General features: G+C 38.6%; 1 protein-coding gene across 4 annotated transcripts in view; it reads right to left on the bottom strand.

Moving 5' to 3' along the window:
• Positions 1-3,100: 3,100 nt before the first annotated feature.
• Positions 3,101-16,466, bottom strand: part of RNF19A (ring finger protein 19A, RBR E3 ubiquitin protein ligase) — a 60,092-nt gene continuing 46,726 nt past the window's right edge. For all 4 annotated transcript variants that reach the window (XM_082313707.1, XM_082313706.1, XM_082313708.1 and 1 more), the window contains 7 exons: positions 15,982-16,126; positions 15,230-15,392; positions 10,439-10,553; positions 8,182-8,343; positions 7,273-7,486; positions 5,729-5,872; positions 3,101-5,343 (listed from right to left, as the gene is read on the bottom strand). In XM_082313707.1, the coding sequence (XP_082169833.1) occupies positions 4,653-5,343; positions 5,729-5,872; positions 7,273-7,486; positions 8,182-8,343; positions 10,439-10,553; positions 15,230-15,392; positions 15,982-16,126 (1,634 nt within the window). In that variant the 3' untranslated portion in view covers positions 3,101-4,652. The remainder of the gene's footprint in view (positions 5,344-5,728; positions 5,873-7,272; positions 7,487-8,181; positions 8,344-10,438; positions 10,554-15,229; positions 15,393-15,981; positions 16,127-16,466) is intronic.

The raw sequence follows: 16,466 nt of genomic DNA, 5'->3' as shown, positions 1-16,466 counted from the left end.
ACTCCTCCCCCAGCCTGTAGCACTGCATGGGGTTGTTGTGACCCAAGTGCAGGACCCAGCACTGAGCCTTGTTGAACCTCATACAGTTGGCCCCGGCCCATCGATCCAGCCTGTCCAGGTCCCTCTGTAGGGCCTTCCTACCCTCCAGCAGATCGACACTCCCACCCAACTTGGTGTCATCTGCAAACTTACTGAGGGTGCACTCGATCCCCTCATCCAGATCATCAGTGAAGATGTTGAACAGGACCGGCCGCAGTACTGAGCCCTGGGGAACACCACTCGTGATGGGGGTGAAGAATCCCAGCCCGCCCTGCGCCGAGCTCCCAGCCACCGAGGGCGACGGACAGGGCACCGTGCCCTCCTTGGGATGCGGCTCAGACAAGTTCCCAGCTCCAAATGCCACTGACACTGCCACGGCATGGCTGCGCCATGGGGACCAAAAATCCAAACTTCCCTCTCCGAGCACCTACCCAGGATATTTTTTTACCTCCCTTATTTTCAGCTCAGTACCCTTTTTGCCCCCTTCCTGGTATGATTTAGCTTAAATACAACTGAATAAATTTTAACTAGACAATTTCATACCATATGACCTGGTTTGGGGTTTTTTGTTTGTTTTTCAGTGAGGCAACTAAAATCTCTCCCCTAAACACCTAAATCAAGTGAACTTTTATCAGGAAATTATTTTTAAGTTCATTAACTGCAGTTAATATTTTTCAACCATCTGCTTGGTTATCCTTATAAAACGTTATTAACCATGAGAGCGATGGCATTATTGAGTAGGCAACTATTTAAAAATTAATTTGAATCTGCATATCAAAATGACTGGAAAGAGATGTAAGTCAGTAAAAAAATGTTTACATATCAGTAAAAAGTAATCAGCTCATACCTGCAGAAGTCTGAGACATTGGTTCAATGAAAGGAAGGGATGTGCAAGTCCAGATGCTTTACTACAAAAAAGCTTATTCAAACATCATGATGAAAGCTTTTATGACAGTTTTTATCTATTTAAATTTCTAACTATCTCAAGTATTCTCTGATATAGCAGATGTGAAAATTAATTTCCTCTTGAGATTCACAATCTGACATAAAGTAGTCAAATCGGCCAGGAACCATGACGAAAATTTCTGAAGAACCACAGCCGTGTTGGGAGACCAGACGTAAACTTGATCTTTCCTGTGGTTTATTTCAGTGAAAGAAAAACTTTGCTTTGTTGAATTCTTATACTGGTAGATGTATAAATAAGAGAAGCATCTTCTGTATTAGTGTATTGAGGGAAGTGTTGTATCTTTTACTTTTTTATAGACTCAGAACAAAATTCAATGCTGCACTAAATTTATGAGTGCTTTTTAGACTGCCTTACGTATGAAGTATTACCTTTGAATAAAAAGTTACAAAATGAATCAGCAAAAGTTTTCTGCTAAAATCTTATCCAAAAGTGAACAGAAAAAAAATTACTTATATTTCAACATTAGTTACCTCTTAATGTAGAATATAAAATGATCAAAGATGATTTCAGAGTGACTGAAAATACCACTATCATTTGATAGAAGTTTACTTACAAGAGTAACCCATGTTTCCAATTTCTTGCACAGCAAAATTGAGGCCCTGAGAAATGAAGTTAGGTTTATATTCACAGAAATAGGTCTCCCACCTCCCAGTTCTCTGCCATTAGCACTAAATTGCACTGCTACAAATTGGTGCCCTTTAGTCACGTCACAGGTGTACTGGATAAAGCCAAATCACGCATTTTCAAAGCCTGAGACATCAGCAGTAACTTTATTGCTATCGCATGAGACATCACATTCAAAACTGAACAGAATAAAAGGCAAAGGGGAGGTTCACCTTCTGCTGTATGACATGGAGCAAATAACATCCGCCTTAAGATGACTAATTGAAGGTGGTCGTATGAGACTGCACGACTGGCTCACCGAGACACGTTTTACTCCACTTCGATCTCCAGCCTCTGCCTAAAGAATCAGTTAACACTGCAGTTCATGACTAACGGAGACATTTCTACACAGGCCTGAATAATTACAGCAGAATTCACAAACTGGTGTTGTACAATGATGAACAGCAAATGCTTCATTCCGATAATGCTGATCCTAATTCAATGTATTTACTCTTCAGTAACAACGTATTGTTTAAAAGCATTCAGACTGGGGGGAAAAAAAAGAAAAAAAATCAATCAGGAACAAAGCACAAAAAGGAACTGTTAACACTAACCTCCCTACAAAATACAAATTTTGCATTTGCTTCCAATTCAGACTGCCTGGTGGCATGCCAAAAATTGCCTGTACGCCTTGCTACCATTTCTAGGGTACACTATGTTTCACTCGTCTTATTTCTTATTCTCTCTTTGAGCATATGCCATTGGAAATGGTATAAGTAATGCTCTAATTGTAGCTTTAGGTTGACCCAGCGTAGCAGTTATCCTCTTGTTATTCACTCCGATATAAATACACCTTACATATGGGTCTGGGATGAGGCAGATCCAGCTATGTCTTCTGTAACGCATCCCAGTCAGTTTTAGTTTCTTACTTCTCAAGCCTGTCAGGATGCAGGTGAGAAAATGAGCCTAATAAATAGGCAGTTCAGCCAAGCAAAAAATACCAGTTGTTACCCAGAAACTCTGGCCGGCCTGCAGTGTTTCAGAATGAACTTCATACAAACACTGAGTCGAGAAAAGCATCACTTTAAATGGAGAAAGAAGAGTTTGAGTTTAGCTCAGAAACCTGACTGTAGCCTGTCCACTTGTACCAAGCTGGCGCAATTTTGTTTGAAGGGTAATATGCTCATGCCAGAGCCGCGTCCTCTCAGAAAACCATTTACTGTCCTGCCTGCCATAGAGGCAGCTGCGCTTGCTATTCTTTAACATGAAAAGACATCAGGTTCAAGGCTTGTACAAAACGCAACTAACTTTAGATCTTATATTTCAAAGTATCAGAACGTTCAACTTCCAAAGCGCACCTAACAAAGTGAAAGTGTTTAAAGGCAACAAGAGGTAACAGCAGCCAGCACCTTACAGAAAAAAAAAAAAGCCCCTTCTGGGAACATACCTGTTTTTATAAGGCTAATCAGCACACTAAACAAAGGACCACTAGAAGTCAGTATTTAGACATTTATTTCAGATATGCAGTTTACACGCATATTATTGAGCAAAACTGAATTGCAAATATACAAATACTGTAACAAGCATTATCAAATAACATAACTGGCACTAGTGTTATAAGCATATTACTGAAACCGGTGAGGCTAAGTCATGGAAGAGGACTGCAGCTGATGGCATTTTCTTTTTATCCAACCAAACTTCCAGTAGCACCATAATGGCAATACATGAAACACAAGACAGAACATTGTTAACTGTTATTCTGATATTCACAATTTTTTTTTTTTTCATTTTAGTGAATTACATAGCAAAAAAACGTTAACAGTGCAGGCGCTTTGGCCAGCTTCAGCTTCTGTTCAGCTGTACATCTTCCATATGCAAAAGGAAAAGAAAAAAGCCAGCATATTTGGAACCCATCTTTGCACTTGGGCATCATTGCACTGCACTTTGATTCTGGGACTGAAGATATGCATGTCTTGCAAAGAGATGTCATGTCCACTAAAGCCTGAGTGAGTCTTTGGTAGGCTAATAATTCATTATTATTATTATACATTTATCTACCACAGTCATTTTATTCACTAGAATTTTCTTTTGTGATCCAAGGTGGCCAAAGAGGACATTCTGGAAAACATTACAGTAAAATCCTCAAACGACCAGGCACTTCAAACCCAGTCTTTTCCAAAGGCACCAAGAATTGATGGGACACCGTTTTCCCCCCTAATGAAAGGTGACTGCACCTGCTTTTCTACAATGCTTATAAATCACTGGATTGTTATTTTACAGTTTTTATACACTATATAGAAGCCTTATCTGCTGCATGGTTGGTTGCATGAATAAATAGGTAACCCCACTGTTCTTCACAGGTGACGTCTCCATTCCACCATATATTAAGTACCAATTTCTTCTGTTTCAAAACCATGTAAAATGCCATAACCTTGCTCAAAGTGTACACACATACAAACACTTCTGACACAGGCTACATCCATCTGAAGATATGCGGTTCATTCTACATGCATTCTAAATACAGTGTGTCCAGTTATGAAACAAAATTATCATTACAAATATTCACTGTTTGAAATACATTTGTATAGGTCTCTGCAAAACTTTTGCTTCCCTTAAACAGAGTTCACACAAGAATGGTTTTAAGTCACTAACGCTCAGCTAACACCCATTTATCCCAAACCCCTTATTTTCCAAGTGAACAGTGCAGGACATATTATTCATTTCAGCATTTAACATATTAAGAATTTACCAGTTTTTATCTAAATACACCAAGTATATGCTTTCAAGCAAAGTTGTGGCAAAAATACAAAACATGGACGTATTTGTACTGCTGTAATGCACTTGGTTAAAGCCTTCCCATCTCTTCACACAGGTCTGAGATCCATATGAAGTGTTCTGCCTTATCAGACAAGTATATATAAAATGCAGTTGTATCAAAACCTTGCTTCTGCTGGTCACCTGAAACTTACGGAAGTCGCATGTAATTGAACCAGCTTTCAGACAGGGTTCTTTAGTGGTAAATACATATTTGCAGCACTTAGGCTTAAATTTCAGTCTGAATAGCAGTGCTTAATTCAACAGCATGTTGTGAATGGTTGTTGTTTGTTTCTTTCAGTGTTTCACCAACACCTAAATCTACATCTTTCAAAGATCCGTTATTAATGCTTTCCTCAGCAATGTAACTCAGCTGTGGAACATCAGTGCTCGGGGCTGTTGGAACAGGCGCAGGCATTCCACTTGGCTGCGGAGAGTTTTCCAAGCGATCATTTTCCACCTCTGGGAGAACGCTGACTGTGGTAAAGCGAGTATGATAGTCGCTGGAACCATGGCTACAGGAAGTTTTCATACTTTCCATATCTGAGCAACTGAACTCAGAAAAATGACTCGAGTGAGAATCCGCTACAGATGGAATACTATCGCTAAGAGAGGGAGAGTCAAATTCACTGGAGTTTGTGCTTTGTTGTTCCAACAGCTGAGCATCCATGTCCTCTCTTGTCTCATTTATCTTCATGCTACTCTTCTTTCTCAGCTTACCTTTACATTTTTTTCCTGCTGTTGTTTCTTTGGACCACTTGGTGGCACTAGATTTACTTTCTGGCAAGCAGGCCGATGAACAACCGGCATTACTACGACCTGCAGCACTGCCATCATCAACACTACTGCTTCCGCTGTTGTGTCTGAATTTGGCTGGCTTTGATTCAATATCCACTTGCACTTCCATACTGTTACCTTCCCTAGAACAAGAAAGAATCTGTGAGCGTAAGACGTCATGAAAGACAAGCCAGCTAACGCATCAAAACACTTACTGCTTTCCAAGATACATAGCAAAAGAACACTAGAGAGATGCAACTTGTTTTGGAAAAGTTAAGTGTTTAACCAAATAAACAGCCCGAAGAAAAACACAAAGTGTGAAAGATCAAACACTTTACTGAGCTACAGCGATGGCGCTCCTCTTTGGAAATAACCTTGGCAAATATAAGCAGTCACGTGTAACTCAGTTTGTAACAATATTTGCAGTTTCAAAGGGTAATCTTTAAAGTAGAACAGCTGAGGCATGCTTAGAATATCCTTTAATAAGCAAGGCTTAGTGATCTTCTATTTTCACCACATTTCTCTTACCTGTCCAAAGGGATGTAGGAGTTCAGAATGGATCCTGCCATTGCTTTGGTACTGGCATTATCACTAACTGTTCCCAAGCTAACTGTGCCGGATTCTCCACTCAGACTGTATCGTTCTTTCTGCACATCTGCTTGTACTTCCAGTCTTGGAGAGAAAGAAAAAAAAGAGTTGCATATACTGCTGCTACAGTTAAAGCACACTAGTTGAAAATTAGTGTCACCTTGAAGAGTTTCTCCACCATTCAGCAGTAAGTAGAGTTTATTAGTTACTCCAGTACAGCTGCGCATATTTACCCTACCTCTCTTCCCACTGTCAAAAATGACTATTTTCTGATTAAAAACCAAAACAAAAACACCCCAAAGCCAAACCAGATCAATTTCTCAACAAAGCAAAATGTTGCATGTTAAGCAGAGGTTCTGGATTCTTTCCTCCCTGAGATTTACAAGAAAAATTTCCAGGCTTCACTACAATTCTTTTGCAGATAGTGTACTGTACTCTAAAAATGGAAAAAACAATCAGAAGGGTACGTAAGTTCAAGACATTTAGTTCCCCTGTTTCTTCAGCTGCAAAATTATTACTAATCAAATAACAGGCAGAGAACTGTCTTCTGTACTCTGCTTTATATTATACTGTTATCAACTGCAACAGGAATAATAGAAACCTGAGCAATCTTAAGTTGGGCTGAGCAGATAAACCAGAAATCAAATTATAAGCTTTTTTCCAAATGCCTTGTTTATCTATGTTCTGGCAGTGAACTGGAAGAGTTTTTTTGTTTTGTTTTCCACTCTCAGCTCTTTAAAGAAGGGAATAGGTATACCTCACTCAGCCGTCACAGCCTGAAACACATAAGGAAACTCGATCCTATCCTGCCCTCCTTATTCTATATAGACTGGACTTCCAAATTACTCAAGAAAACGAGTAGTGTTAGCACCTGATTTAAAGAGCAAATTCCATCCTGAGCCCTAAACGTTAACAATCCTTTCCAGACACTGCCTTTCCCTTCAGGGTGCGGGACAGCCGACAAACACTAAGGCCCCAATTCACAGGAGGCATTGAGCACAGAAGTGGCAAGAAGGTGCCACCTTGGTAAGGCCAAGTGCCCAACTGCCTCCCCTCCTGCCCAAGTCCATTTTGAATCCACACTCCAGCCAGGTCTTCTGAAGGCACAGCTTAGTACTTGTACACTAGGGAATAAGTCAGCAGTTCCGACTTTGGGGTGAGATGCACCGGAGAACTCGACTGTGTTAGACATGAAGTGCCTCCCTCTGACTCCTCGGTAGAGGCTGCTCTCCTGGAAAGTAGGAGAACAAGATCTCAGGCCCCACTCAACCTGAAAAAAATTCAAACTCTTCTTTGAGGATTGTGGTCTGGCAGGATCTCTTGGAAATCAGCAAGTTTGTCAGAGATGAACTCTCTCTATCTCCCAGAGACAGTTCCTTTTAATAGGAACCAATTAAAAAATAAAAATCAAAAAACCTAGTAATACCACTTCCTCTGCTTACATGTAGAGCAGGGTACTGTACAGTAGAAAGCACATCTCTTACCTGTTAAAGCAGTTAACCATTGCACTTCCCGAGAGACTCCCTGTTATACTAGCCCCAGCCAGGGCCATGGTACTAGCGGTTTCACTTAGGTTGTCTCGAATGGCTCCTATTCTATCCATGTGGCTACCACTTGCACTCAAGCTGCCAGTCAGTCCTCCAACGCTCCCTTCGCCTATGCTAGGGTTATGACGTGCCTCTGCTACTGAAGTGGTATCTAGACAGAAATAAAGAAGGCTTGTCAGTTATGAAAGTAGAACTTAGTAGTTTCTAGAATGTGACCATGGAAACAGTTCCAAAAATTATGCTCAGAAAAAGGATCTATAAAACATACTGTGACAAAAAGATAACTCTGTCAAAAAAAAAAAAAAAAAAAAAAGAATAAAAGAGAGAGACCTTACTTGAAGTTGCTATAATGGTTATGCCTGACATCACATACTTAAGATACCAAAAAGTTAACCGTTGATAGGACAGGTAACTTGGAGTCAAGGAAAAGAGAGAGACGCTATCATAAAGCATACTTTCACCTAATTAAAATAAAAGTAGCACCAGATCAGCATTTAGTTCCCCCTATTATAGATAAAAAGATGAAGGCCAGCAAGCTTCCACAAGCCACTGTTCTGAAAAAGCAGCATAAATTTTATCTTAAAACTTTTACCTATGGAAAAGACTTTACTTGAGTCTGGCTTTGATTCAAATGGGCAAGAAAAGCTTTAATGCTTGTATTACAGCACAGCACAACACGAACACAGAGGAGCTATCCTCATCTGAGAGCTGGTCTTTCAGCAGCGAGTGGAGGTAGTGCTAACTGTACAGTACCTCTCCTGCAAATAAGTACTCTAGTATCTAAGGCCATCAAATATAAGTCACAAAGCCCAAAATTCTAGAAAATGAAACACAGAATTTTCTTACCTACAGCTGCATTTGTTCCACCAACATTTATATCATTTTCATCATCAAATTCTATCCTGACACCTTTTCCATTGCCTGCTGACACACCACAGCCTCCACTTCGGCAGAGGGAAATTGGAACAACTCCATACACGTAAGCCAGCATAATAGGAACACCAATACCTACAGAGGAAAGTACAGTCTTTCATTAAATGTGACTTATATTTTAGAACCTTTCATAAAAGCTATTTAATTTTCCATGATTACTTAATATTTCACACTTGAAAGAAATCAGGAGGGAGCAAAATTAAGAAATATTGGTAAATCACTATGGTGAAATGACAGGAAAATACTTTCAGCAGGCAGAATGTCCTCTATCAGACTGGTAGGCACAGAAGCTTAATGCTTGATGAATTAATACTTCCAGTACATCCATAACATCTTTTACAAACAAAATGAAAATACTTTAAAGGGTCATATAAGCTCCACTGGGGACTGTAATAATGTTCCACCTGAGAAGCAGAAATAGCAGAGATCTATTTCAAATGTTATTTAACTAAAAATGTTACTACCTCTACTAATTTAATAAGGGGCTTGATTTTGCATCTACTGAAGTCAGACAGGGCTTTTCTATCAATTTAATAGGACTTAACATTATTATTCCTGTGGGATCTTTCATATTTATTGCATCATGCTGATTCAATTTAAAAATTTTAATTATACAAGTTTCCCTTAAAAGTAAACAATTCTGTGGAGCAGAGTGGCAGGAGTTAAGGGAAACCAGTGAAAGGAACTGTGGGCTAAAGCGTATGCAGATATACACACACATCCGTCCCACCACTTCTAGTGGTCTGTGAAAGTTACTCCTTTGGCATATGAATTAAACCATTCTATGGCTTTGCGGATGGAAGTACACAGAAGGTACAGAAAAATGGCAGACTGAAAAATGACAAGCTGGCACATTCTGAAAAAGCCAGGACAGAGGCAGACCCAATGCAAAGGCTCCTCCGTCTAAACTAAAAGAATTGTTCCAGTTACAAAAAGTCCCTTTCACTGGAAATTCCTCAGCATTCAAGAAGGAAATCCATAGTCTCAAGGTCATTATTCTGGAAGCCATATAATGCCCTGAGACTGGAGACCATGTGTTAATAGCAACGGGGCAAGCGCAAAAACTTCACAAAATAAAACGCAATAGCTTTCCCTAAAGAACCTTGTTTTATCTCTGGTCAGGAATAAACAGCTCGAAAGAATGAGGTAAAGCAGACTTATAAATACATCTATGAGACTTTGTGTCCTACTACCTGCTTAGCGGGGATCTGACACCACAGCTACATGAGAACAATGCAACGCAGACAGACACCAGACACAGTTTTACGACTAGCATATCTGCGTCTGCACAGTGGTCCACCACTGTTAACAAGCAGTTCAGAGCCACAGCTTCATGGCCAATTTAAACCATCACTTGCTAAAAGCGGCCCTGTCTTCCCGAGGCCACTCATTCCTCTCTGAGCGTTACTTCTGGCAAAAGGGGGGAACACTGCACACACAACTGCGTGGTGAATCGGATCAGGGGTCTGATCCGGCTTAAAACTAAGTGGTGGGTCTTAACGTGAATCAGTTATCCATGGCAGCTTACTGTGCAACTGTAAAGATGCTTGTGCTGCAACAAAGGAGAAGCAAGGCAGTGCTGGACAAGTCCACTCCTTTCAAAAAAAAAATCAGATTTTGTTTACAGTGATCTTGAAATTACATGGTAAGATGACAAGTATTTTGTAATGTACAGCCAGATTTTCCTCAAATGCTATCCTCAAAAATGCCTATGAGAAAGAATGTGATAGAATTCAAACTGACTCCGAGAGCATAACAAATAGTTTGTCAACGACTCATGTTAAGTGTAAGAGACTTTTTCTTCTGTGTTGAGAAAAGTTTGATATGAAGTTATTCAAATATGAAGAGACTCTGTGGCAACAGTTTTTTCTTGGTCAGTCGTTTAAAAAAAAGCTTTAAATACTTCAGTTTTAAAAGCCATATATGACAATGTGGAAACTTCAATTTGCAAGATAAAAACTACTTTTAATTCTTCATTTTAATGCCGCATTTCCTTAAGTACTGTATTCTCTATTCTGCCCCAATAAATGTATAACCTCAGACTCATTGTCTCAGTTCCTTCACCTATAAAAGGAACTACAGGACTTATCTCAGCTGTTTCATTGATGAGTGCTTATAGAGTTCTGGTTGCAAGGTGCTACCAATACACAAAATAGCAGTATTTGCTTACCTACAGTTACCGCAGCTACAACTGGAGAAACAATTACAGATAAGGTTACACCACCTGCTATAGCCAAGTTTCGTTTGTGCTTTGAAATGTCTTTGCCTTCATATCGATTGTGAATCTTGAGAGAAGAAAAGAAGAAAGGGTTTTTAGAGTATTATCATCATCAATAATACATTGCTGCAAGGATGGAAGAACTGACATACAATAGTTTGGAATCTGTACCCTGCTCTCTTCCAGAGAGACCACGTGCTATGTCATCATTTATTCCTTACCTCAAAGAAAAGAAAAATTTATATATTTCTTAATGTTAGGCAACTTCTTAAAAGTTAGAAGACCCCCCATCCAGCAACTAAGCATTTACTTTCACCCTCAAGTTAGAAGAGCTACATCACTGAACAGCTTTTTTTGCTTGTTTGTTCAATCATTACTCCCACTTACACGGTTGGGAAAAGTAGACAATTTTCAGGATCAAAGAATCACCACATCTGATCAAATTGACACTTCTTATTCCCAGCCATGTTTCCCCTGAACAAAATGGAGTGAAACTTTCACAGATTATGGAAACAGAGCCAGGAAAAAATCATGTAGTAAGGCAGCCTTCACCAAACATATCCTGGGAGGGGGGAGAGCAAGAACTCCATTGCTCTGGCACCCTCTCGTGACAAGCTGTTGAGACGGGAAATATTTTAGCAAACCTGAGTCTTAGCTGTGCTACTAGTTACCAAGGAATCTGCTAACCCAAACCCTTACTGATGGTTCAAGTCTGTAATAACTCTGAAATGGGACTGCCTCAAACTTATCTGCTACAAATCCTACATGAACCTGAAAGGCCTTCAAAGATCACTGTTTTACAGAGATTTCCTACATTTTGTGTGCTTCATTTACTCTCTCTAGGAACATGGCTTTTCAGGGACACGCACTTCATCTGTCATCATTCTTGGTTAAGACATAATTACAAAGGAACAATAGGTCGCTATTTTAATGGTTGTCATGAGGCTAAGTTAATCCTCACTACATCTAAGGAGGAACACAAAAGAGGGTACTAAGAGGATAATCACAGTATTTTTGTATCAATTTGCTACTGCAAAAAGAATGACAAAAATGAGCTGGAAGTTTTATTAAATGCTGTGCTTTCTAAATTGTAGTTTCAATTAGAGATTTGGTAGGGTAGTTCTGATTTTGGAATAAACTTAAAAGTATTTGGATTTGTTCAGGCAAGACAGTCAAGGAAAGGGCAGAGAAGACACTGCACTTTGTATAACGAGAATGCATTTACTTGCTCTGAGGTGCATTATACAAAGAGCAACGTGGAGTGAGGGAGCACCTGAATGTGGAAGGTACCTATGGATTAAAAGGAAAAATTGAACATGAACACTCTCACAGTATGAGCCTTTAAGAATTACAAACCCAGGAAGATCAGGTTTCATGGGGTTCTGTAAGCAATTAGCAGAATCACCCCAGGCACCGAATTTTACTATTATGGACAATTTTAAGTACCGAAACAAAAAGCATACAACAAAGATACCTATAAAGACTACTGGATTCCTTAAACATAAAGCAACAAAAAGGAACGGAAGGGAGTGGTTACAGAGGAGAAACTGATTGAAAACATGAAGATAGAAGGTTACATTGGTAGGAATGACTATGAAATAAGAGACTTCCAAATATTGAGTAAAGAATAAGGAATATCCAAAAAAAAACACTGGGCCAGAAGGAGAGGGATTTCCATAGATGCAGAAAACTGGTAGGTTACAAGACTTATATCTATAAAAAGGGAGGACTAGCACTTCCTTAAGGAAACTATCAAAGCACAAGCACAAACTCTTCCAATGCAGAAGACAGACAGAATGTTGTAAAAGAACAGTGAAGCTTCCTTTACTGAAGCAGCAGCAGCATTAAGAAAACAGAAAGTAGGTCAGATTACTATGAATGGGTATAAAGGAACAGCATGAGGGTGTCAGAACAAAATCAGAAAGGTTAAAATAGAGGAGACGAAAAGCAAGGGACATCAAAGTCAACAAGAAATTATTCTACAAGTACACTGCTAGTAAGAGGAAGACCAAAATGGATCAATTTGTTATTTAACAAAAAGGAAAGAGAGCCAGCAGATGAAACCGAAGGCCTGTTCAATTTTTTTCCCTTGTCACTGAAGATCAACTGTGAGCAAGGTGACTGGTGGCAAAGGAGTAAGATCTGTAGGAAAACAGCAGGTTAGAGCAGACTTATATGACCTGATCTGAAAAATATCTCCACAGACCCCATTTCAGAGCGCCTAATAATAATTTTCAAAAATTAGTATTCATAGAAGATGTCTGAGAGAAAAAAAAAATCATGAAAACTGGAAAAAGTTAAACTGCAATGATAATCTTTAAAAAGGTGTAAAACAAGAAGCTGGGGAATTAAAGGCCAGTGAACTGAAAACTGGGAACTTGTAGACACCAAAGCAAATGCAGGAAATAAAGAGGCCACACTGATTTTTTTCAGGTAGAAATCACGTCAATTTAATTTTCTTCTGTGATGAGATAACTAGCCTTGAGGATGGAGAGAAACAGATGTCACGCGCTGACTTGAACAAAATTTTGACATTTTCTTGCATGACACTCAAGAGGTTGTAATGGTCCAGACTGAAAAATAAACTAGAGAAAACTACTACTAATTTCATGTAAAACAGACAGAAAACATCTGAGTTGTCATTAGGTTTTTTTACTCCCCGAACTGAAACTCTTCACCCTATACTCTTCCAAGAGATATGCCCTGGATCCAAGAGTATTCAACATTTTCATTAAGCTGGAAGATGGAAAGAGAAGCATGTGTGCGTTGAATTTCAGGCCAATACAATCTGGCAAGGTTACAAGAATGTCAGAACTCATACTAGTCTTGAGAAGTTGAAAAAATGGCCTGAAATGACTAAGATGCAGCAGAATAGTAATGAGTTCAAGACTACCCTTAGGAAGGGACCAATTGCCTAAATTACCAGTACAGTGGGGAAGGGTATGTGTTTTAGAGTACACAAAATGAAAATAGCATGTTGTTGAGAGAGAGACAACTGGTAGTTATATGCACAGGATCACCCTTTCATTTAACTCAGCAGTAGTAATGCTTCAGCTTCACTGCTATATTCAAACTGGACAAAAACAAACGCTGGAAGGAAGCAATGAACAACTGGAAGGAAATCCAGAAGAGAAGATGAGAATCAGAGGTCTAAAACTGTCTGTTTTCTTGACAGTTTGTCAAGAAAAACTGGAAGTGTTTGTTTAGAGATAAGAATGAAAGCAGACTTAAAAAGCATCAAATATGTAATGGGATATTGCAAAGCAAAAGGATACTTTATGTCAGCTGAAGATAGGGCAATAAGAATTTAGTGTAGGAAGAGAATTTACATTTATGTTTGAAAAACCTATTTTACTAAGAAAATTAGGCTTGGAGAGCCTATGGAATCTCCATCATCAGATGTTTTGAAGAAAAGTGCAAACATGTGACAGGAGTCACAGAAAAACAACCATTAAGCAGTGGGGTACAATGGAAATTCTCATGACGCTGCCCTCACAGACTAACTCTCTGAGACTTTACCATTAATACGTGAAAGGCGCTCAGTGATGGGGCCCTATCCCAAAATCTAATGAGAAAAGCACAACACGCAATAGGAATTTGAAACAGATAACTGCTGCCTTCTTATCATTTATAAGCTTCCGATGACCCTATGGGACTAAGAACAGAATAGAAGGGTCAAAAAACAACTGTAGTAGAAGGTAGGAGTACTTGCTTGAAAGATGAAAAAAATACAGTGGAAAAGCTGCATCTCTGGACTTTTTGTCTAGCAGGAACAGCTCATGTGAGAGAGAAACACTTCCCCCTAAACGTAGAATTATGTGTCTGTGCCAGTCACTGTGAGAATCCATGCTGATAAAAGCAGAAAAACAAATCTTCTGATTATGCCATCCAGTATATGTAACTGAACACTTAGCAGCTGCTGAACCAAGCCATCATTTCAAAAAGCCCATTTCCAAAAGATTTGGATAACTTACTAGTTTACCCTAAATTACAAATAGGAGATTTAATTATCTTTTGTTTTCCTTGCGATTTGTCATTTACTTTATACTAAAAGCTATTGTATTTTTGAGAGGAAATACATCAACTGCCTTCTGATTAACATGGTAATTTCTAGCTGGTTCCCACAAACAGTAAAGTGAAGACAGATGCTGTCTAGCTACCTGCACGGAACACTGCTCCACGTGGTGGACTGGCCCAAGGTGATTAACAAGCTGCTAAGTATAAATGCTTACATGTATTCATGCACAAACCTACACTAGCAGAATTTTATACTAAAACACTGGTAACTATCTGCTTTTAAGAAAAATAAGAAGGATTTCCCTTTTGCCTTCCTTCTCCTCTAAATATTGTTTAATTCTAAAGGAAACCAGGGATTAAAAACAGAGCAATTTTGAAAAACCATGCAAGAACTTCCATGGCAAGATGCAGAAATTGGAAGTTGTTCAGTGTTTTAAGAAGAACTACATTCTTAAAAACACTGCTTCTCCTTCCTGTACAATTGAAACAAATATCCTTAAACAATTCAGGGGTTAGTTGGTTTGGTTTGAGGGTTGTTTAGGTGGGGTTTTTTTGGTTGTGTGTGGGTTTTTTTGTTGTTGTTGGGTTTTTTTTGGTTTGTTTTTTTTTTTTTTTTTTTTTTTTTTTAAGGCTGGTGAAGGTAGCCAACTGAACATATATTTACCCAAGTCATAGAACGCAGAAGGGAAAAACCTGAAGCATGTTAGGAGTTGTAGCATATTTTACCTTACGTCCCACATACACAGGAATTCCAATAATCATAGCAGGAATAGCAATGCCAGCTATTAAGGCAATTCCTACAGGAGCTCCAACAAGCGTCCCTAGTTGCCACAGTATTTTCTTCTTACGGCTCCATGGTTTCTTTCCCCAAAATGTGCAACCTGATGGGCTAATAGAAAGAAGTAAGAAAACTGTAAAGAAATTGTAAATAAATCAACATAACTATACACTACTGAACTGTTCTCCAGTTACAAAATTACTGTTCTTAGATCCAAGTTACAGATGTTATGGGTACCAAATCATCAGTTTGGTTTGGTGTTTTTTGTGGGTTTTGTTTGTTTGTTTGTTTGGTTTTTTTTGTTTGTTTGTTTGTGGGGTTTTTTTGCCTTTACAGCATATTTTGCAATGTAAAGAGATGCATATTGCATATTACCACATTGCTTACTATGAAGACAATACAGCAGTATTAAGACATTAGTAAAAATAGTGGGTATGTTCATCTAAAACACTTCATTTGTTGTACTAAGAACACATTGCATGCATGAAACTTCGAAAAATATTTTAAAGAAAGAAATAACAAAGCACTAATTTAAATACATGCATTGAAAACTAACTTAATACTCAGATATGGATACTTCCAACTGTGATTCTCTACTCCAACAGGAAGAAAGCCAGACCTAATTAGAGCACCCAGGAATCTACTTCTATATACTTTAGAAAACAAATTACCAACCACATAGATCTTTTCTTAAACATACCTTAAATAATGTAAATCTGAGATCTCTTTCATACATAGCCAACAGAATTCACAGCCACAGACAGCACAAGTCATATGATTGCAGCTTCCATCATTCATTTTTATTATATAAGCAGCACAGCGTGGGCATGGCTTTATGTCATCAGCTGTTTAAAAATTAATATTAAGATCATATCAGTTCTTTAGACAAGCAGATTTAATCAAAACATAGACATATGTTCGATAAAACTGACCGAACCATTATCTGAAAAATGGAAGAAGTTTATTATAAGTTTGCTTTACAAATCTTGATTTGGCAATGACTTGATAGCTATTTGTATTTGTAAACCTTGGACCAAGTAAAACTAATGAAAATAAGGCGTATTAGATCACATTCAAGTAATTGAATAGTTAATGCATACATTCTGTTCAAAGATTTTCTAAGCTTAATGCAATATATATTAGAGTAGGACATTAAATAGGTATGTTAATAAAGGACTGATAATA

This window comes from Platalea leucorodia, assembly GCF_965183815.1.
Source record: "Platalea leucorodia genome assembly, chromosome: 1".
Classification (NCBI taxonomy): domain Eukaryota; kingdom Metazoa; phylum Chordata; class Aves; order Pelecaniformes; family Threskiornithidae; genus Platalea; species Platalea leucorodia.
This window is presented reverse-complemented; position numbering and strand designations above follow the sequence as displayed.